The sequence below is a fragment of the Nicotiana tabacum genome, chromosome 1, assembly GCF_000715075.1.
Source record: "Nicotiana tabacum cultivar K326 chromosome 1, ASM71507v2, whole genome shotgun sequence".
NCBI lineage: Eukaryota > Viridiplantae > Streptophyta > Magnoliopsida > Solanales > Solanaceae > Nicotiana > Nicotiana tabacum.
Window position 1 is genome coordinate 42,318,243 of NC_134080.1, and position 22,883 is coordinate 42,341,125.

The 22,883-nt window shown below is 37.7% G+C and overlaps 1 protein-coding gene across 2 annotated transcripts; it reads right to left on the bottom strand.

Moving 5' to 3' along the window:
* Positions 1–832: 832 nt before the first annotated feature.
* LOC107831706 (putative clathrin assembly protein At2g25430) lies at positions 833–3,650 on the bottom strand. Of its 2 annotated transcripts, none has more exons than XM_016659494.2 (2): positions 3,501–3,650; positions 833–3,064 (listed from the first exon to the last, which is right to left on the bottom strand). In XM_016659494.2, exon 2 carries the CDS (start codon positions 3,014–3,016, stop codon positions 1,100–1,102), a length of 1,917 nt encoding a protein of 638 aa, XP_016514980.2. In that variant the 5' UTR covers positions 3,017–3,064; positions 3,501–3,650; the 3' UTR covers positions 833–1,099. The 2 variants fall into 2 exon arrangements, with proteins under 2 accessions (XP_016514980.2, XP_075106370.1); XM_075250269.1 differs by having other exon boundaries at positions 3,497–3,645.
* Positions 3,651–22,883: the final 19,233 nt, after the last annotated feature.

Below are 22,883 nucleotides of genomic sequence, written 5' to 3' on the forward strand. Positions count from 1 at the left end.
CTTTGTTTTCTATAAAAAGAAATGCCAAAAAAAAAAAAAAAAAAATCCAAGAACAAATAATTCAATGCACAAAATCCAATTCTTCCAAAACCAAAACTAAAGTACCAAGCCCTTTGTAATCTATATTTTACCAAATCAATCCATTTTTTTTTATTTGCACCGGGTGTCCGAGTCTCTAAGAGCCCCGACTAATCCCGGGGTGCACAGGCCCTCGGCAAGGAATTTCCCGCAAGTGCACCACGGTTAATTCAGGTTTTACCCAGTTCGATGGCCCTCAGAAATTGTTTGCACCCAGTGGGTTTCGAACTTGAGACCTTGAAAGGGAGCAAACCCCAATACTCAAGTCAATTGCCACCAGGCCAACCTGAGGGTTACCAAATCAATCCATTTATCAGCTTAAATACAGAAAGGAGAGCAAAATAGTGAGACAAGAGCATGACAAACTGAACTCAATCAAATTGAAGTCAAAGCCTCAGAACTAGCACACATCTAGTTCATAATCGTATGCAGATGGTTTCACTTCACCAAAAATATACTTGTAGCTTGCTACTAAGCACAACTCAAATTCATGAAGTGAATTTTGAGCGTTTTTCATCTAAAGCAACCAATCAAACCTACCGCATGATAGCTACAAATTCTTCAGCAGCTTAAAATGAGTTTTATTATCTATAGTACATAACTCAAAAGTTCTTGGTAGAGCAAGAGAATTACAAAGCATCAGACGGCGTAGTCTCAAGAAAGAAGGAACCAAGATAATTAAATGAGGCATTGGTCAATGATCAGAATGGAGTTAGGTTACACTATAGAAACGAGCATCACTTAAACGACGACCTGAAGAAAATACATGATATTACAAAAACAGATGAGTCATGCTATTAGGATTACAGAGCACCCAGCATAAGAATCCCCCCCACAACCATTAGTCTCTATTCTCTTCAGCCCATTCTCTCTTCCTCTCAACCACTACCCTCACTAAACATGCACAAATTGAACATATATCCATCAATAGAATACAGTGGAAAAAGATCAAAGCACTAGATAAAGAACATAACAATGAAATGGAAAATGAAAAGGTAAAAATAATGTATACGTGGCAAAATCAGTAAGGAGTGTAGTAGTACCCTGCCGCAGGTGGTAATCCGACACCATTTACTGGTGGCATGCCATAAGGCATCGCAGCTGTTTGTGGACCATAATATCCGCCAGTGTTGATCTTGGACAAACTCGTTTGGCCTTGCATACCATCTCTAGCATATTGCTGCCATACGACTTGCTCCTGTACAAGCAATTGCTGTTTCTTCTCCAAATCCGCCATTTGTACATATGAAGGAGGTGGAACAGTCAAAGATGCAGCAAATGGATCCTGTCCAACTGTCTGGACCGTTCCATCGGGTGCAGGGAGTGCCAAAACTGGCGTTGCACTCTTCCCTGGCCCGGGTAATGCCACACTGCTGGCACTACCACCGCTCAACTGCGCAGTGGAAACATGCTGCCTAACCATCCCTTGATCATACATGCCATTCAACAGTAGTGGATCAAGTCCACCGCCCAATGCGGCCTTCTGATTAGACAGGTGACTAGCTGTCTCCACCAAAGCCAACTCCCAATCAGCCTTACCTATCTCAGCCGCAGGATTCTGCCAAGCAGAGGTCACCTGAGTTTCCCCATTGCCGGGGAACGCCTCCCACGACCCATTGTTTGTTCCAGGCCCAGCAAACAATGCCAAGGCAAATTTATTTCCCTGATCATCGGCAGTAACACCCTCCTCCCTCAAATCCACCAAATCCCCGGTCTCCTGAACCACTGGTTTAGGAGGCTCCGGTTCAGGAGGTGGTGGAGGAGTATACTCCTCCGGTGCAGGCAACGCTTTAATCTCATTCATATCAGGTGCTGGTTCTTCTGGTGGAGCTGGTAGAGCCTCAACTTTTCGCTCGGGACTCTTTGTCGCCTTAGCCCTGTCCCTCACAAACTCCTCTAGTGTATCCAATAGCTTGCTTGTTATCCTCTGAACTTCTGGATACTCAGACGACCTAGCCACACCAATATCCTTACACCAGTTGAAGAATCCCACTAGCTCATCGATCTGCTTTGCTGCACTAGAATAGGCATCAAATGCCTTAACGCAATCCTGGTACTCCATGTCAAAGAATTTATCCAACAAAACAGCCAAAACCTCACATATATCAGCATAAAGCTGGAAACTTTCTTTCACCATAGGATACAAAGCAACCAATACCATCCTTTCATTTTTCGCCAATCCAGTTGGTCGACAAGACAAAAACCGATCCAACAACCGCTGCAAATGAGTCATCTTCCCAAAGATCTTCTCAGGGTTCATCTCTCTTAATGGGGTCACATCTTTCCGCTCCTGTGTTGACTCTCTCACATCCCCAGATGATCGCGACTTCCTCATTCCGTAAGCAGGCTCATCCCTGAACTCACCATAATCATAACCATTGCCTCGGTTAGAGCTAGGAGGAGATCTCCACCTTTCTTCTCTAGAACCATATCTCTCAATCTCTCCACCAGTACTCCCATTTTGCTTCCTCTCAAAAACCATCAACTCCAATCTTTGATCCAAATACAAAGCATAAGTCCTTACAAAAGCCGAATGATCCCACGAATTCGAATGAGCCTCATCGCGAAAATCAGACAAATTGAGAAGCCTGGTGCCTCTCCTCGTGGCATACATGATCTCTTGCTGAAACACAATATCACCATCATTGAGAAGACGGTGAATGAGCATCAAACACTTGATGGCAACAATCCAATCGCGGGTTTTGCCTAACCTTCTGGAAATCAACGAAACACAAGCACTCACATAGCCACGAGAGACAGAAGTCAAGTGAAGAATCTCACGGATGTACTTCTCGCTCGCAGGTTCATCATCATGGCTTGTAGCCTTAACAATAGCAACTTCCAGCTCCGGCGCCATGTTGCTGGCTACTTTCGCGAGCCCTATGCTCGTCTGATCCTTCACTGCCCCGATCGCCTTTCGAATCGTGGTCGGCGCCATGATATATAGCACAACAGAGATTTCAGATTTCTTCCCTTCTTATTGCTTCTATAAAATCAAAAAGATAAATCAAAGGTCACAACTTTACACCATTATGAAGAATTAGTATGCTCATAATAATGACAAATCCAAAGAAGAAACTATATGAAAAGTCCATCTTAGTTGGAGTCCACTATATAAGTCCTCTATATCCATTTTCCATTCTATTCAGAAAAAAATCAAATCTGTTGACTTGAAAATAGAAGTTTCTATTTTTGTTCCAATAAATTCAAATACGATAAACTACAACCAGAACAAAAAAAGATCAAGAACTAGCAAAATCACAACTTTTTGACTTGAAAGTATTAATTTTCTATATTTGGGTTATTAAATTCAAGAATCTTAAAGTATACCCAGAAAACAAAAATCCAAGAACTAGAAAAATCACCAGCAAAAAATAGAAAAGACTAATGAAAATTGAAATGGGTTCGAAGTACATACACACCAGAAAAGAGGCTGTAATGCACAGATCTATGAAATGGGTATGTTTTAAAGCATTGCCGACAAATCGTGGCCGGAATTCTCTCTCTCTCTCTCTAGATTTGATGCGAGCTAAGAGGAGAGGGCGAAATGGGAATATAGTTAAAGGAAGGGGAGTGGAAAAAGGAAAGTAGATCTATAAAAGTGGAAGGATAATATGGACCGTTGGATCAGAATCGTAGATTAGCGGAAGTGTCGGAGGAACATAATACGTTGTCGGAGCGAAGACACCGTGGCACTCACACAATATGTGAGGGATACAAACTGGATAAGTATTGTTTATTTATCTAAACAGAGTATTAGTACTACAATTTAATAAGTTATTCTATTATTTTGTTTTCTAGGTTATTACAATAAATGTATATGCTATATTATGTCAACTTAGTTTTGATAGTATAAAAATATATTACTTTTCTATCGATAAACATAACTTAAACTCAATTTTTGTTTCTCAAGTCTCTAGCTTCATTTCATTTTTAGTTACAAGCGTTTAATTGGATAGGAAAATTTTCATCAATATGTCACTTACTAGTTTGTTGCTACGAAAAATGAAAATGGTACGAGGAAAGAATTTTTGGACCCGTTGTTTGCAATAAATTTATTTGAGATACAAAAATAAATTGCAACCACAATATAAATATAAAGAAACATAGTTTTATTGATAAAATGACGTGAGCACAATTCTGTTTGTTCCCTTGATTCTTCTCTTCTAATTATCTCCGTAATTCGAGGGCTAGAACAGTGTATTTCTCGAACGTAGGATGATGCAGATTTTCATGGATTTATTTGATATCCATGAAGTATGTTGTTGTCACGACCCAAAATCCCACCATAAGTGTCGTGATGGCACTTAGTCTCTAAGACTAAGTAAGCCGTTTATAATAACAATTCAAGCCATTTTTTTAAAAGGATAATCGAAACCAACAACGGAAATAAAGATACAACCTCCCAAGACTGGTAGTACTGAGTTACGAACTCTAACTTAATACATGAAATGATTTGAAAGAAATTAAATATACATTACTGCTCGAATAATAATTAACAGTACGATAAGAGGGAAAGACTCCAAGGGACTGTGACGACCAAACAACCCTACCTTGAATCCTTGCGATCACACTCTAACTCTGTCCGAGTCCTATATCTCCAATACCTGGCTCTGTACAAAAAAAATGTACAGAAGTGTAGTATGAGTACACCACAGCGGTACCCAGTAAGTATCAAGACTAACCTCGGTGGAGTAGTGACGAGGTACAGTCAAGACACTTACTAATCAATAAACTTGTGCAGTGTAGCAGTATATAATAATAATAATAATAATAATAATAATAATAATAATAATAATAATAATAACAACAACAATAGAAATAAATAACAATGATGGCAACGAGAATCAATCAATGATATAAACAACAAGGCAACAAGAACACCAATAATATTGCCCAAACGAATAAGGAACACAAATAAAACAAATCAATCAAGTCTCTCAGATATATGTCTTTCAAATGCAAGTACTTCAATAAAATTCTTAGGATATAATCCTGCCAAATAAATATATATTTCGAATATACTCTCTTAAATAAATAGCTTTCAACAAAAATTCTTTCAAATAATATTTTTGGAATATAATTCCTTCAAATAAATGTCACCATGTGACACCTCACTTCGTAATCATACAATATGGGTCTCGACTCACTTTCATATTTCCATGGCACCTCGTGCCCATATTTATTTCATAACTGCACGGACAACTCATGTGCCAAAAATATCAATATATATATATATATATAAATACAAATCTGCACGATCAATTTATTTTAGAAATAGTTTTAGTGAAGAAAATGATATTGTACTTAAATTAAAGCATTAGACAAAATACTGATTTGGATGTAAAAATTATTAAATTAAAATATAATGGTAATTTCTTTTATTAAAACAACTCAATCATCAAAAATCAGTAAAACCAAAAATATAAATCTTCAAAGTCTCGTACTAAAAAAGTCAAGCCAACACAATGCAATAAGGAGCACAAAACACATAATCATAAAGTCAACTAGTACATCACGGAAGAAGACAAGAATTTACATATTAATGAAATAAAATCACTAAGGACAAGAACATAAATAAAGAAATATCAACGGAGCACTCCCGAGGTATCGTCTCGTAGTCCCAAATTATAAATAAACTCACAATATCTCATTTCCTTATATCATCGGGGGATCCTTCACATATAATTTTAAAGAAAACATTTTCCCTTTAATAGCATCTCGCGTTTTAGCCACCCTTATCACATCGCATGACTTCTAGTAGTTCCCCTACTAGCCACGTGTTTCAAGCCACCCTTATCTCACCGCATGTGTTTCAACACCCTGGCCTTATATTACCGCATGCGTATCAATATCACAAATTTCACAAATCGCACCTCAAGTGCCCAAATATCACAACATAATACAACTTGCACCTCAAGTGCCCAGTTATCGCAGCATAATACAACTTGCACCTTAAGTGATCACATATCAAAAAATATAACAAATTGCACATCAAATGCTAAAATATTACAACATATTACAAATTTCACATCCAGTGCTCAAATCTTACAACATATCACAAATTTTACGTCAAGTGCTCAAATATTACAACATATCACAAATTGCACATCAGGTGCCCAAATATTACAACTTGTCACATAAATCAATAATACATTATTTTTCCACAATAAGAAGCCCACGGCTCGGTCATAATGCGCACACAAATTCTAACAAAATATCTGGGAGTGAAAACTCAACAAAATAATATTTCACAATTTAACACTTCGCCTCAATATGATTTACAACCTTTATAACTCAATATCAATTTCAACAACATGAACTGAAAAGAAATTCATCAAGGGACAACACTTTTTTTTTAATTCACAACTTCATGAAATAAATAGATTTATTCATCTTATTAACTAAATTTCTCATTTAAATTGTATGTAGATAAAATCAATAATGAAAATTATTTCCATAAAAATAGCAACTCAAACAAACACATAGTTCACATAAAAGTCAAGTAGCAATCACACCAAATTATCATATAAAAATAATCTAGACAAATAAGGAATGAAACATGACAAATAAGAGATTTAATAAGTCCCAACAATTTTCCAATTTAATACATAAGGTTGTCTACGAATTTTAACCGATATAATTTGAACATATAAACCAAGTACGTACTCGTCACCTCGCGTACATGGTTTTCAATCACACAATTTCCACATAAGACTCAATGCCTAAGGGGAAATTCCCCCACACAAGGTTAGGCAAGATACTTACCTCAAATCACGCTATCTCAATCCAATAATTGACATTTTTTCTCGATTATCCAACTCTGAATGGTTCGAATCTAGCCAAAAATAATTCAATACAATCAACACAAATTATTGGAATCAATCCCATATGAAAATACCAAATTTTCCAATAAAATCCGAAAATAGATCAAAAATCGCCCGTAAGGGCCATGTCTCAGAATCCGACGAAGTTACAAAATATGAACGCTCATTCAACCACGAGTCCAGCCATACCAAAATTACTAAATTCCAACAACAAATCGACCTCCAAATCTTAAATCTAAGGTATAGAGAATTACTACCATTTCCAACTCAATTCACTAATTTCATGATAAAAACAACAATAGATTCATGTATTTTAACCAAAATCGAGTTAGAATCACTTACCCCAATCTATATGATGAAAATCGCTTCAATCCGAGCTCCATAGCTTCAAATATGTTAAAAATGGCTGAAACTCGCGTTTTGTAATCTGTCCAGGTAAGTCGCAGGTGTCGAATACGACTTATAAATCGCATTTGGTAACAGCGATTTGCCTCTGACCCAGAACACGACATTACCTGCCTTAAGTAAATCAATCATAACTTTTGTACAAATGTCCAAATGATAAACGGTTTGAAGTGTTAGAAACTAGACTCAAAGACTTTTAATTTGATAGGTTGTGCATCACACACACACACACACACACACACACACACACACACACACACACATATATATATATATATATATAGATATGCTCGTCCAAAGTGTGATCTTGTGCGTGCTCATTTAGAATTTTAGTCTATCTTGAAATTTTCCAACTTGGCTTAGACTTAGGCTTCTCCTTAGATCCCAAATCACATATAATATACTTCATACACTTATTATCATATCCAATTGATATCCATCATATTAATAATCTGTCTTTGCATACAAAATAATATAATTAGCGCACATCAACTTTCTTAATAGCTTAAGTACTTCAAAAAATTTCTGGGGTGTTACAGTTGCGGATCTTCTTGAAGCATTTGATTATCAAGAATTATCCTGCCACTTCTTGATCTCTTTGTGAATATCCTGTGAGTTTATGGAATTTTCGAGATGATCTCCATTTTTGAGATGCCTTTGTTAAGGGAATGTGTAACCCTTTTATATGAGTGACTTAGGGTTAGGGTAGAGTAGCCACCAAGATAGGGTTTCGGTAGAGTAGCCTCCAAGCAACCCTAATAATCTCCTAAAATTTTAAGAGTCTGCTTGTAGTATCTTAACTTTAGGATTTAGCTTGATTCGTTAAAATTTCGATGTCTACACCCGTATGCCCATAGAAAAAAAAATTCAAAAATGTGTTTGTCCATAAAATTTGACAAGTTTTGCAAAAAAATTCGACAATGAGTTTTTCAACAATCACTTTTTCAAAATTTTCAGAAATTTTTATTTCCCCACTCACAAAACTGTAACGTTTTTCAAGTGAAATGCATGTCCAAACATAATCTCAAATATCGTTTTTCAACTTAACTTCAAATACTACTTTATTTCAAAAATTACAAAAATTAAGTCCAAACGCCTACTTTTTTTTGGTTTCCCACCCGGTGTCCGGTACCCGCATTGGAGCCTGACTATATCCGGAGTCGCGCCGCGTAGGGCCCCATTCGGGGGGGGGGGGAAGCACTCCCTACCAAAGATTTTTCCATACCCAGGACTCGAACCCGAGACCTCTAGTTAAGGGACGAGCAATCCCATCCACTGCACTACATTCTTTGGTGGTCCAAACGCCTACTTTGAAAATGCCAAAAGTTGTAATTTTTAAAAATTTGAAAAGTAAGTCCATGAAAGAAAATAGAATAAGTACTAACAAATAAATGAAGTGAACTCATACTACAGAAATTTAATTGTATAATAATTCAAAATTAGTAAAAATATAAGTAATATAGGTTTGGTGACATTACTTTTGAATTAATTGTAATCTCTTGAAGAATTTTTGTATTCAACTTGTTTTACTAATATTTTAATTGAGAGTTCAAATTATGCACACTAATAATCTAAAACATATTACATTATTAGCGTAATTGAACCTATAATGCATGTTTGCTATCCTTTTCATTATGTCACTAATTAATATTTATTATAAAATTTACTTTTAATTTTTTTAGGTTATTTGATATGTGTTTTTTGCCCTATTAGTACATAGATTTTATACTCCGATTAATATTGTTCCTTAAGACGAGCACAGTAGTGAATAGTGATGATAATTGATGAGTTAGAACTAGGCTGGAATTAGGAATTAGGAATTTTTCCATGTGCGCTTTCTTTTAAATCCCTTCCGTTTCCTCATATAGAAAACAATAAACTTTAGAGCTCCATTAGATCATATCTTTAATTTCAAAAAAATAAAAGGATAATTCCCACGTTAATTCTCCATATTTTGAGCTACTCTTTGATGGTAAAATTTTAATTAGTACTTATAGGTTAGGTGTTTGGATTTAATTTTTGGTTTAATTTTATCATATAAGTTTACAACAACAACAACGACCCAGTATAATCCCACAAGTGGGGTCTGGGGAGGGTAATATGTACGCAGACCTTACCCCTACCCCGAAGGGTAGAGAGGCTATTTCTAGGAGACCCTCGGCTCAACAAAACAACAGGAGTCGATATATTAGTACCATAAAAATGCATAATAAAATAACAGCATAATAAGAGATATGAAATACAAAATACGAAATGTCACACCTCCTTTTTCACTACACCCCGTAAGGAAGGGCGTAAAGGAGTTTTTCCAATTAAAGGACAGTCGGAACGAGATTTAATTATTGATTGTTCAGAGTCGCCACTTGAGAGATTAATGGTGTCCCAAGTCACCGATTGAATCCCAAACCGAGGAAAAATATGACTCTGTTACAGTCCGCGAACCAAAAATCCGGGTAAGAAATTCTGTTAACCCGGGAGAAGGTGTTAGGCATTCCCGGGTTCCGTGGTTCTAGCACGGTCGCTTGTATTTGATTTTATCTGATTTTAATACATGTTAACTTATGTGCTTTTTATTTGTAAACCGCTTTTATTGTTATTTATTTAGGCAGAATTGCGACGTTGTGAAAACGTGTTTCGAGCTACGTCGTGATCAATGCACCCGTAGTTATCAACACGTTTCGACTTCGTCGAGATTTGGATTTGAGTCCCATCAATGCGCACCCGATTTTTAAGAAAGTTATTTAATTAAATCGTGCCTCAAGATACTAACGTAGTGTCACTTTGGGGAAAAGCCATGAAGTTCGCTAAATGGCCATCCCAAATTCTAATTATTTCGATAATTATTTACTAAGGGCCCCATATTTATTCATTTTTGTGCGGTAAGGCCCGTATCAATTTGTAAAGCTCTTTTCTATCATTATTTATTTTATAAGAATTACGATGTCGCGAAAACATGTTTTGAACCACGTTGCCATCAATGCACCCGCGGTTATTGGCACATTTCGGCTTCATCGAGATTTGGATTTGGGTCGCATCAATGCGCACCCGGATCTTAAAATTGTGTATCACAACTACGTCACGGGAACCGTACCCGTAGCCACGACCATTTATTTAGGCTCCGAAAAGTTTGCCTACCCACATAAGGTCAGCTAATGTCGTGCTACTAACTAATAATATAACCAAACAAAGTGAAAGTATAAAGTTTCTAAGCTCAATAGAATAAAATCCTTCCCAGCACTCCAAGTATGCTTTTAAATCCAAATATCATAACCCAGTAGGACCCAATTGCTGACCACATATATTGTAATTTAAATAAATATTCTTATCTCTCAACCATTAGATATTCAGTAGTAGAATAAGCAATTAATGTTCATCTAATTAAATATTAAACTAAAGCAAATAAAATAAATTAATCAAAATAAGACAACGAGATAAAAAGGAAATACGTAGAACATTTAGAAGAAAAACCTACCAAGAAAGAAAATGTAATACGTGTTTAAACAGGAGGCAAAAATGGACCTTTTATTATTGGATCTGAGCTTTTGTGCTGCGAACAGAGAAACGAACACCAAAGTAAAACAACAACATGGAAACGAGCCACTGATTGAGTCTTTGAACTGGTGACGAAATTCAAACCGGAAACCAACCAAACGGCACCTCAACGCAGGACTGAAACGGAGTCTCCTTAGACGACGACCATCGACGAACTAAAAGCTCGACGGAAAGCTCAAACTCATTCAGTCATCAATTCAAACGTCGCTAATCGATATTAATGGCAACGAAGCATAGACAAACCAAAAACTAACAATCGACCAGCCGAGCATAAAAATCGACAATTCAGAGAATCTGAAATTTAAGCTTCATTCAACTAAAATTTTCAGCAATTACACAGTCCTAATTGAGTGCCAAATGACGAAATTTTAACTTGAACCGGAATCGCAACCTCGAATCAGAACCACGATCAGACTTCGAAACTCGCCGGAAACGCGACAAAGTTCAACGACGGACTTCGCATCGCAACCTCAGATTCACAAACGGACAGCTTGAACAAACCTAAATCGAGGCTACTGTTCCATTGATTTTTAGAATGTCACTCTCCACCTCCCTCTTACTCCCGATCTCCCACTGTTGCTGTATGTGTGTATGGTTATGTGCGTCGACGGGGGAAGGGGCTGCTATGGTGGTGGTTTCAGTTCGTTGGGGAGAGGGGTGAGGATGAAGATGGAAATGAGGTGATGGCTGGTTCTCGACGTTCGTCGAAGAAGATGACGACGTGAAGGGGTGTTGTTTTAGTGTTGTGCAGCTTGTTATAGGTGGGGTGCGACGGGGAAGATGATGTGCGGGGGGTGGGGTTGTTTGTTTTCACGCAGATCTTCTGCGTATAGCTTCTTCCTCCTTTCTTTTTGTTCATGCGCAGTCTTACTGCGTGCCTTTCCCCCAGCTCCCTCTTTCCCCATCTCGTTCCTCTCTTCTCATTCTTTTAATCCTTAGTCTTGTTTTATAGTGTAGAGTCTAGGGTTTTTTGGGTAGGGTTTTTAGGTTAAGGGGTGTGGGCCTAGGAGTTATGGGCTTGACAATTGTGAGCTAGGTCCAAAATTAGGCCTAAAGCTGGGTTGCTCCAGACCAAGCTCTATTCTTTTGCCGCGAATGAGATTAAAAATACGAGCCCATTTATTAATTAGTCCTACTATTAAAATAGTTTATTAAAACAAAACTAACCCTTTAAAACAAATCTATTTTTTTTTGTATTTTCAAACATTATATTAAAAATAAAAATACGATACTATTTTTATATATTTTTTTGAGATTAAAAATGACTACAAATATTAACGAACTTATTATTATTATTATTATTATTATTATTATTATTATTATAATATATTTTTTGTTGTAATTTTTGTTTTTCTTATACTAAAATAAAGTAAAAGAGTCAAAATTACTTAAAATATCTATATTATGCCTAAATTAAATACTTTACTCTAATATATGAAAGATCTTGGGGAGGGTCAAAAATCACATGTCTACACGAAATACGAAATAGATGACTGGTATAGTAAAACTAGCAGGTAAAGCCCTGCATCAATAGACGACCAATGGCATTCTCAGTCTAACTCCTAACTGGCTAGTCTCACTCTATTGTGCTGTAGAAATATTCATAACTCTCCCCTAACCTACAACCTTAATGCTCGACCTCCATAATTCCCTGTCAAGGGCCATGTCCTCAGTAATCATAAGTCGCGCCATGTCATGTCTGATCACCTCTCCCCAATACTTCTTAGGTCGTCCTCTACCTCTCCGCATGCCCACTACAGTCAGTCGCTCACACCTCCTCACCGGTGCATCAGTGCTCCTCCTCTGAATGTGCCCGAACCATCTGAGTCTTCCTTCCCGCATTTTGTCCTCCATGGGGGCCACGCCCACCTTCTCTCGAATATCTTCATTCCTACTCTTATCCATCCTTGTATGCCCGCACATCCACCTCAACATCCTCATCTCTGCTACTTTCATCTTCTGGATGTGTGAGTTCTTTACCGGCCAACATTCAGTTCCATATAACATGGCAGGCCTAACCACTGCTCTATAAAACTTACCTTTTAGTAATGGTGGCACTTTCTTGTCACACAAGACTCCCGACGCTAACCGCCACTTCATCCACCCCACCCCTATACGGTGTGTGACATCCTCGTCAATCTCCCTGACCCCTTGAATAACCGATCCAAGGTACTTGAAACTACACCTCTTGGGAATGACTTGAGAGTCAAGCCTCACTTCAACTCCCGCTTCCGTCGGCTCAACTCCAAATTTGCACTCGAGGTATTCCGTCTTCGTCCTGCTCAACTTGAAACCTTTAGACTCAAGAGCATGTCTCCAAATCTCTAGCCTCTCGTTGACGCCGCCTCGTGTCTCGTCAATTAGAATAATGTCATCAGCAAATAGCATGCACCATGACACCTCCCCTTGAATATGATGAGTCAGTGCATCCATCACCAGGGCAAATAGGAATGGGCTGAGCGCAGACCCTTGGTGCAACCCCATAATAACTGGAAAGTGTTCAGAGTCGCCTCCTACTGTCCTAACTCGAGTCTTAGATCCATCATACATATCTTTAACCACCCTAATATAGTCAATCGGGACCCTTTTATCCTCTAAGCAGCTCCATAAGACCTCCCTAGGAACCCTATCGTACGCTTTTTCCAGATCAATAAACACCATGTGGAGATCCTTCTTCCTATCCCTGTACTGTTCCACCATCCTCCTAATAAGGTGGATAGCTTCTGTGGTAGATCGCCCCGGCATGAACCCGAACTGGTTGTCTGAAATAGACACCGTCCTTCGCACTCTCATTTCTACCACTCTCTCCCAAACTTTCATGGTATGACTTAATAATTTGATGCCTCTACAGTTGTTACAGCTCTGGACATCACCTTTGTTCTTATACAACGGGACCATTGTACTCCACCTCCACTCTTCAGGCATCCTATTAGTCTTGAATATAACACTAAATAATGCAGTAAGCCATTCCAAGCCTGCTCTACCCACACACCTCCACAGTTCAACCAGAATTTCGTCTGGCCCGGTAGCTCTGCCCCTTCTCATCTTACGCATTGCCTCCATGACTTCATCGATCTCAATGTCCCTACAATTACTTAATTCATGGTGAATGTCGGCATTCCTCGATTCCCCAAATATAATATCTTGATCCCCTTCTTCACTTAGAAGTTTATGAAAGTAGGTCTGCCACCTCCTCTTAATCTGGTCATCTCCCATTAAAACTTTGCCGTCATCATCTTTTATGCACCTCACTTGGTCCAGATCCCGAGTTGTCCTCTCTCTCTCCTTAGTGAGTCGGAATAACTTCTTCTCCCCACATTTGTTCCTTAGTTCCTCATACAGACGAGCAAAAGCTGTCGTCTTAGCCTCCGTCATTGCCATCTTCGCCTCCTTCCTAGCTACCTTATACCTTTGACCGTTCTCTCTCTTCTCCTTCTCGTTAGTGCTCCCTACTAACCGTAGGTAAGCCGCCTTCTTTGCTTCCACTTTACCTTGGACAACTGCATTCCACCACCAATCTCCTTTGTGGCCACCATTGTGGCCCGTAGATATCCCTAACACCTCTCTCGCCACCTTTCTTATACAGTCCGCCGTCGTCGACCACATTGTGTTTGCGTCCCCACTACTTCTCCAAGCTCCCATTGCCGATAACCTTCCTTCCAACTCCTTAGCTTTATCCTTAGTTAAGGTGCCCCACCTAATCCTGGGGCGTCCTTGTACTAACCTCTTCTTCCTCCTTATCCTAATACAAATGTCCATCACCAAAAGCCTATGCTGCGTTGAGAGGGTCTTACCTGGGATAACCTTGCAGTCCTCGCACAACCCTCTGTCGCATCTCCTGAGGAGGAGAAACTTATCATATAAGTTTCTGGATTGAAAAAAGAGCCTATTTTCTTTGTATTCATGAATATATTTTGGTTTTTTTTTTGCAAAAATGAAATTAATTTATTTAATTTAAATACCATTACACTCACACTTTGCTCTACCCAACAGAAGAAAGGATAGAAGGGGAGAAGAGGAAAGAAGAAGAAAAGAATTTCAAGAGAGGAAATTGGATGGATTCTCATTCATACCAATTATTAATATTGTAGTACAAAAAAAATATAAATAACGACTAGCTCTGCCAAATCCGTTACCTAGGGATCCGAGAAAATAGAATTTGGCAGCTTGTGACATCACCTCTGCTCTAACAAACTTAAGGACTCAAAAAGACTGAAATTTAAATTACATTAGACAATTTGTTACTAATAATACTATGGGACTAAAGCGTAAACTCTTATCAACTGAATTAACTACTACTATTCATTCTTGTGACAAACCCTGCCCCTTATAGAACCTTGTCCTTAAGGTTCAAAATGTGGAAACTGAGATTTGATGAAACTATAATCTTCCCAAGTAGACTCTTCCATAAGCAAGTTGGACCATTGAATCAAAACTTGTGTCACTGCCTGATTACCTCTCTTGATCATTCTTCTTCCTAAAACAGCAACTAGCTCAATCATAGGAGCACCATCAGGAGTACGTGTAGGAGGATCAACACAGGCAACTATATCAGTGCCTATTTTCCTTTTGAGCAGTGAGCCATGAAAAACTGGATGGATTTTTGCTATGGGAGGAAGTTGTAACTCATAAGCAGCATTGCCAATCTTCTTAATCACCTGATATGAACCATAAAACTTGGATGAGCATTTGAGGCTTTTCGGATTGCCATAGAAGACTGCCTATAGGGCTGAAACTTAAGATAAACCCAATCTCCCACTGAAAATTCTATGTCAGTTCTATGTTTATCTGCTTGTTGCTTCATTCTGTTTTGAGCTTTTCTGAGATTTTCCTGCAGCACTTTAGCTATCACTGGCCTCTCCTTTAGCCGTTGATCTACATAATCCACCTTTCTTTGTGCTACTAATTCAAATGTCAATTATGGAGGTTCATAACCATAAACAACCTGAAATAGGGTCATTTGCAATGCAGAGTGGAATGATGTGTTGTACCAAAACTCAGCTAAAGAGAGCCACTGATTCCATGCCTTTGGTTTGTGACTTGTCATGCATCTAATATATGTTTCAAGACATCTATTTAGCCTTTTTGATTGACCATCTATTTGGGGGTGGTAAGTTGAGCTCTTGCTTAATTTAGTCTTCAGCAATTTAAAGAGTTCCCTCCAGAAGATGCTTATGAACATTTTATCTCTATCAGACACTAAGCTTTGGGGAAGACCATGTAGCTTATACACTTGATCTAGGAAAGCCTTAGCAACTTGGGCTACATTGAATGGATGAAGGAGTGGAATAAAGTGTGCATATTTGTTGAACATGTCAATCACCACCAGAATAGTGTCCTTGCCTTCTGATTTTGGAAGCCCTTCAATAAAATCCATAGAAATATGTTTCCAAGGGTGGTCTGGGACTGTCAAGGATTGTAGTAATCCTGGAGGTGCGATATTCTCAGTCTTGCTGCTTTGACAAGTATCACACTCTTGCACTACCCTTTTGGATATCTGATTGCATAGATGGCCAATAGAATAGTGACCTCAGTCTTTTATAAGTTGCTAGTACTTTAGAATGACCACCTAGGGCTGATGAGTGTATTGCCCTGATTAGCTTCTGCCTCATGTTACCTTGCTTCCTATTCATAGCTTGCCCAGATGCCTTAACAGTCCATTCACCACTTGATTGGTTGCACTTCCACTGGGATTTTGTGTAAGTTCAGAAATGAGCTGGTTTACTTCCTCATCTCCTTGATAACTTTCTAACGCTTCTTGATCCCAAGTTGGCTTAGTGCTAGTGATAGCATTACAATGTCCTGAGATTTTTCTAGACAAGGCATCAGCAGCTGAATTCTCACTTCCTTTCCTATATTGAATGTCAAATTTTAGCCCAAGTAATTTAGTTAATCCCATGTGTTGTAGCATAATAGAGATCCTCTGGTCTTTTAGGAATTTGAGATCGAAATGGCCAGTCTTGGCTGTGAAGAAGTTCTGCTACAAGTAGTGTCTCCACTTGTCTACTGCTAGTAGTAAAACCAACAATTCCTTCTCATAAGTTGATAGTCCCCGGTGTTTAGAACTGATGGCTTGACTTAAATAGGTTATTAGGTGATGCTCTTGCATGATAATGGCTCCAATACTTGAACCACTAGCATCAACTTCTATTGTAAAAGGCTTAGAAAAATCAGGTAAAGCCAATACTGGATCCTTAACCATTGCATCTCTGAGTTTTTCAAATGTAATTGTAGCTTCTTTAGTCCATACAAAATTGCCCCTTTTGAGTAGTGAAGTCAATGGCTTGATAATGATTCCATATCCCAATAGTTGTAATAGCTAGTGAGCCCTAGGAACCCCTTTAATCTTTGATGCATGTTGGTCTAGGCCATTGAAGCATTGTTTGGATCATAGCAGTATATGTTTGCAATCTATTTCCTAAAATGATGTGGCCAAGGTAGTCCACTTTTGGTTGAGCAAAAGAGCATTTGGATCTCTTGGCATATAGTTGGTGTTGTCTCAACAGTTGAAACACCTTTTCCAAATGCCTTAAGTGGCTGCTCAGATCTGAATTGTAGACTAAGATATCATCGAAAAATACCAAAATGAACTTCCTAAGGTACTCCCCAAACACCTGGTGCATCAGTGCCTGGAATGTAGCAGGTGCATTAGTCAGCCCAAAGGGAATGACCTTGAATTGCCATAGCCCATGATATGTTCTGAATGCAGTCTTGAACTCATCAGATTTCTTCATCCTCACTTAATGATAACCAGCCCTAAGATCAATCTTAGAAAATAGAACCGACCCTTTAAGTTTATCCAGTAAGTTTTCTACTACTGGAATGGAATATTTGTTCTTGACAGTCATTGCATTCAGCTTTCTGTAGTCAATGATCTCCATGTGGAGTCCTTCTTTTTGACTAAGAGATATGGTGAGGCAAAACAAGATTGGCGAGGCACCACAGTCCTAACTTTGAGCATTTCTATAATCATTTGTTCAATTGCATCCTTTTGGTCATGGGAGTATCTATAAGGCCTTAGACTGAAAGGGTGACTTCTGGCATTAAGGTGATGGTGTGGTCACAACTTATTTTGGGAGGCAGGGCCTTTGGTTCCTCAAAGACATCAACATACTTCTACAACAGCTCTAAAACTGGTGTAGGCACCTCTACTTCTGGAGTTTGCTTGGATAGGTCATACAATTGCACCAGACAATAACTGTTCCCTTGCTGCAACAATTTGCTGAGTCTTCCTCAACATCAGACCATACTTCAGCACTATCAGCATTGCCCTTGAGTGTGATGAGTTTGCCCCTCCCCCCTTTTGGAAAGTCACACTAAAAGGCCTTGTGTTGATGATAACAGGAGTGAACTGATCCAGCCAATTCATTCTTAGTACCATGTCATAGCCACCAAGGTGTAATACCCTTATGGGAAATTGAAATTCTTCTCCTTGAAAATAGTCCATTTGAACTTGGGACACCATTCTTCATTGAACATTTGTTGTCCATTTGCCACAACTACTCTCATGGGTTGTGTTGTAGGGTATATCATTCCTACCATGCTTTTAGCTAATCTTGGGCTAATGAAATTGTGAGTGGATCCACTGTCCACTAAGATCTATAAAGATAACTTCTTCACCCTTCCTTGTATCTTGATAGTAGAAGGTGAAGTAGCCATACACAAAGCTACATTTATAGATAGTTCAGCATGCTCTTCTTCTACCACACCCATAGTCTCTCCCGAAGACTCAGTTGCTTCACTTCCATCATGATACACTTTCGACTATTCCACTCCACTAGTTCCAGTCATTAGATTCAAGGTAGTACCTCTCATGACACCTGAAACATATATTCCTTTCTCTCATCTGATCATAAGTTAAGTTTTTTGGTTGGTTGGTGCCTGCAGCACTAGAAGGGCCTACCTGATTATTTGGGTTGTTAAGTGTTGATGAAATATTTCTATGGGGTAGTTGAGTCTGAGTGGTTCATTATAAGTGAGGGGAAGAGGATTATGAGGGTATGTGATTCTTGGAGTGGTTAGTGAGTAGTTTCTGGTGGTAGTTTAAGAGGGTCGATATAAGTGTTTTTGCAAGGATTTTAAGGCATCCTCCTGCAGTTTGGCTACTTCATAAGTATCCAAAAGAGTTGTAGGGTTATAAATCCTAACCAAATTCTTGAGATCAGGTCTCAATTTATTCACAAAACTAGCTACAAAATGCAGCTCATTCAAGTGAGGGTTGATCATCATCATGTGGATTCGTAACTCCTCAAATTTCTCTTGATATGCCTCTATGCTTCCTTCCTGCCTCAACTTGCTAAACTCATCAATGATATCTAGAGGTCTGATATGACCAAACCTCCTACATATATCCATATAGAATAAAGGCCAATCTACTACCCTCCCCTCTCCCCCTTCCCCCCTTAATCAATAACACAAGCATCAAGCCAATTCTCAACCTTATCTTTTAAGTGCATGGCAATGTAAGTCATTTTCTGATGGTTAGATACCTTATAGATTTTGAAATACCTGTTACGTCTCCTTATCTAAGCTCTGGGACTGGTTCCATCAAATTCTGGGAATACGAGCTTGGGTCTCAACTGTTGATAGTTGCAGGGATTGATTCCCAGCTTCCATGACTCCAACTAGAGTAGGTAAAATTGGGGGTTAGAAATGTCTATGCGCAGGAGCAGATGGAAAGGCTATACCTCGAGCATCAGTAGTAGAAGGAGGTGTGAGCGGAGCTGTAGAGTGTATTGGTTGTCGAACACTCCCTCTACTGGTTGTTCCTCCTATGGACAAGGAAACTCTTTGAGCATATGAAGATCCAGTCATAGGTGAAGGTGTTTCTGGCCCACGCTCTTCAGTAGCTGTTGAAGAATCAGCTCGAGCGTCCTATAAGTTTCTGCATTCTGAGCTTGAGTATCATCCATTTTGTCAACTCTAATCGATACAGCCTAGATACTTGTGGTTAATTGTTGTACCTGAGTATCCAATTTTATGATGTTATCCTTAATACCTTTCAATTTATGTTCAGCCATGGTGATCAGAGGACCCCTGCTCTGATACCAAATGTTACACTCACACTTTGCTCTACCCAACAGAAGAAAGGATATCGGAGAAGGGGGAGAAGAGGAAAAAAGAAGAGAAGAATTTCAAGAGAGGAAATTGGATAGATTCTCATTCATACCAATCATTGTAGTACAAAAGAATATAAATAACGACTAACTCTGCCAAATCTGTTACCTAGGGATCCGGGAAAATAGCATTTGGCAGCTTGTGACATCACCTTTGCTCTAACAAACGTAACGACTTAAAAGACTGAAATTTAAATTACGTTGGACTAATTTGTTACTAATAAAACTATAGGCTCTAAAGCATAAACTCTTATCAACTGAATTAACTACTACTACTCATTCTTGTGACAAATACGAACACCATTTTTATAGTTTTGGATTTTTTTTAAACATAAAACGATGAGCAATTAATGTGGCATTTATTGTTATTTTGTACATCAAAAGTTTCCATCAATTAGTTTAGTTATTATATATATACTATAATACTACTAGTAGTAGTTTAAACATCAAATTTTTCAAATTTGCGGCAACATAAAGACAACTATTTTCAACCTTCTATTTTCATTCATTATTACTCTCCTTTTACGAATATGAATTACTTATCTCTTGCTTCTTCTTTTCATTGTTTTAAAGAAACATGGATAATAGGATTTATATAGTCGGTCAACTTATTTGAAAAAAAATAATACTTGGATTAAGACGTAATTCTGCTCTTCATTTCAGCATATTGATAAGTATTCTCTATTATAATTACTAGTAGTACTTTAGTTTCCTTTCTAATTCATTTGGATGTTTCATTAATTAATAACTTTCTTTTTATTAACCTTCTTTTATCTTGTTGTTCTTCAAAGGAAAGAGAATGGTCGGTTCTAGAGTAGTCGTAATAGTAGTATATTTTATTGCTTTAGTGTGGGGAAATGCTTTGGACACGTGTCAGTTGAGCAGCGCTAATAAGCTGGCATGTCACGCTGCACACCGACTTTTTCCTTTCTTTTCTTTCTGGAATTAAAATGTATTTATTCTTTCATTTTTAGTCCAAAGTTAGACTTGTGAGAAGGAAACCCTCCCAATTTATCTGGTTGCAGTTCAACGTCAATGGACCATCAACCATATCAAAACATTCTCATATTTCCAACCAGAAAATATTCGATTTCACTTTATGAATATAGAAAGTTTCTATGCATTTTTCCCAATCGGAGCTTAATAAAATTTTGAGTTGATTAGATTTCTTCCTTTATCTCCTGTTATTTTCTTCTTCCCCCAAATTGAATGGAGTTCTATAGCATGTTAATTAAGCAAATTTAATTTTATGAACATATTCTAAAATTAGAATTTTTATATTTATTTTGTATAATGTTGGCCTATTTGAATGAAGAATATGATTGGTGAAAATTTATATAACCGACTCCAAATTGTTTAACATGAGATGTTGTAGGTAATGTTATAGATTAAAACTATAAAGTTTTACGTTCCTTTTGCTATATTATAAAACGAAATCGGAAAAGCTCGAGTTGAGCTCAACATATTCCGATTCGGTGATCGTTTTGCTTATTTATAAATCAAAAATTAAAAAAAAGAGAGCAAATCAAGTTATCTAAGATTGGATTGAACCAACCGAATTAACACGCTAATTGTTTCATGCATCTTAAAGAGTTAGTGACACACTTAATTTTGAAAGATCACTAGCAAAGTCACAATGTTGTGTTACTACGCACTACTAGAAAACATGCCTTTTCCGTTCAAGTCATATCGATCGAAATCGGTCGGAAAAAAAATCGACCGAAATCGATCGGAAATAACAGTATTTGATCGCAAAAGTCAAAAAAAAAAATAAAATCTGACACCGGAAATAATGGTCCCACGGCCAAAAAATAAAATTTTCGACAATTTCGGTCGAAAATCGGTCAATATTTGACCAACACCTAATCATACTTGTATATAATATACAAAAATAATTTTTTATTAAAATATTTCCAAGTTTCTAATCGATTTCGGTCGGAAAGTGTAAATTTTTTGTTTCCCGCTCAAGACAAAAATTATATATATTTAATTAACCAACCGAAATACTTATAATTCAATATTTCCGATCGAATTCGGTCGGAAAAACGCTTTTATACAAATTAAATATAAATTTAATAATATTTGTGTGTGCAAATAATAAAGAGGTTTTAAATAAATAATATTTAATACTTATTATATATATATATATATATATATATATATATATATATATATATATATATATATATATATATATATTGCCACACCTCCTTTTTACTACGCGAGGTGGGTATAAGGGAGTTTTTCCACTTTAAGTGACATTATTCGATATGAGATTATTTAATTAATTTCAGAGTCGCCACTTGGGATAATTTATGGTGTCCCAAGTCACCAGTTTATTTTTAAATCCCAAATCGAGGAAATTTTCGACTTTATTTAAAAGTCTGCGAACCAGAAATTCTAGATAAGGAATTCTGTTAACCCGAGCGAAGGTGTTAGGCATTCCCGGGTTCCGTGGTTCTAGCACGGTCGCTTAGTAATTTATACTTGGCTTAAATTGTTTAACTCCTCATTTTAGGACCTATGTGCATTTATTCCTTTAACCGCTTTTATTTGCTTAATTAATCCTAAATAGGGAGTTATCTAGAAAAACGAGTCACGCGTACTCATTTCGTTTGGCGTGTAAAAAATCATGTCACGCGTACTGTCCACAATTAATCACGCTTTATTATTATTAAGAAAGTTCGGTCAAAGTTGCGCAAACGCATACTTCGATTTTGTTATTAGGATCATAATCATGTCACGCGAACGTATACACAATCACGATTTCAATTGTAACTGCTTGTTCCCTGAGGACCGATTTCATTTCAGGCCCTGGAGAACCTCTGGTTTTTCTAGACTTTGCCATGACGGTTGTTCGGTGGAACTCAACCTTATCGACTTTATTTTGCCTTTGGAGGCCTTT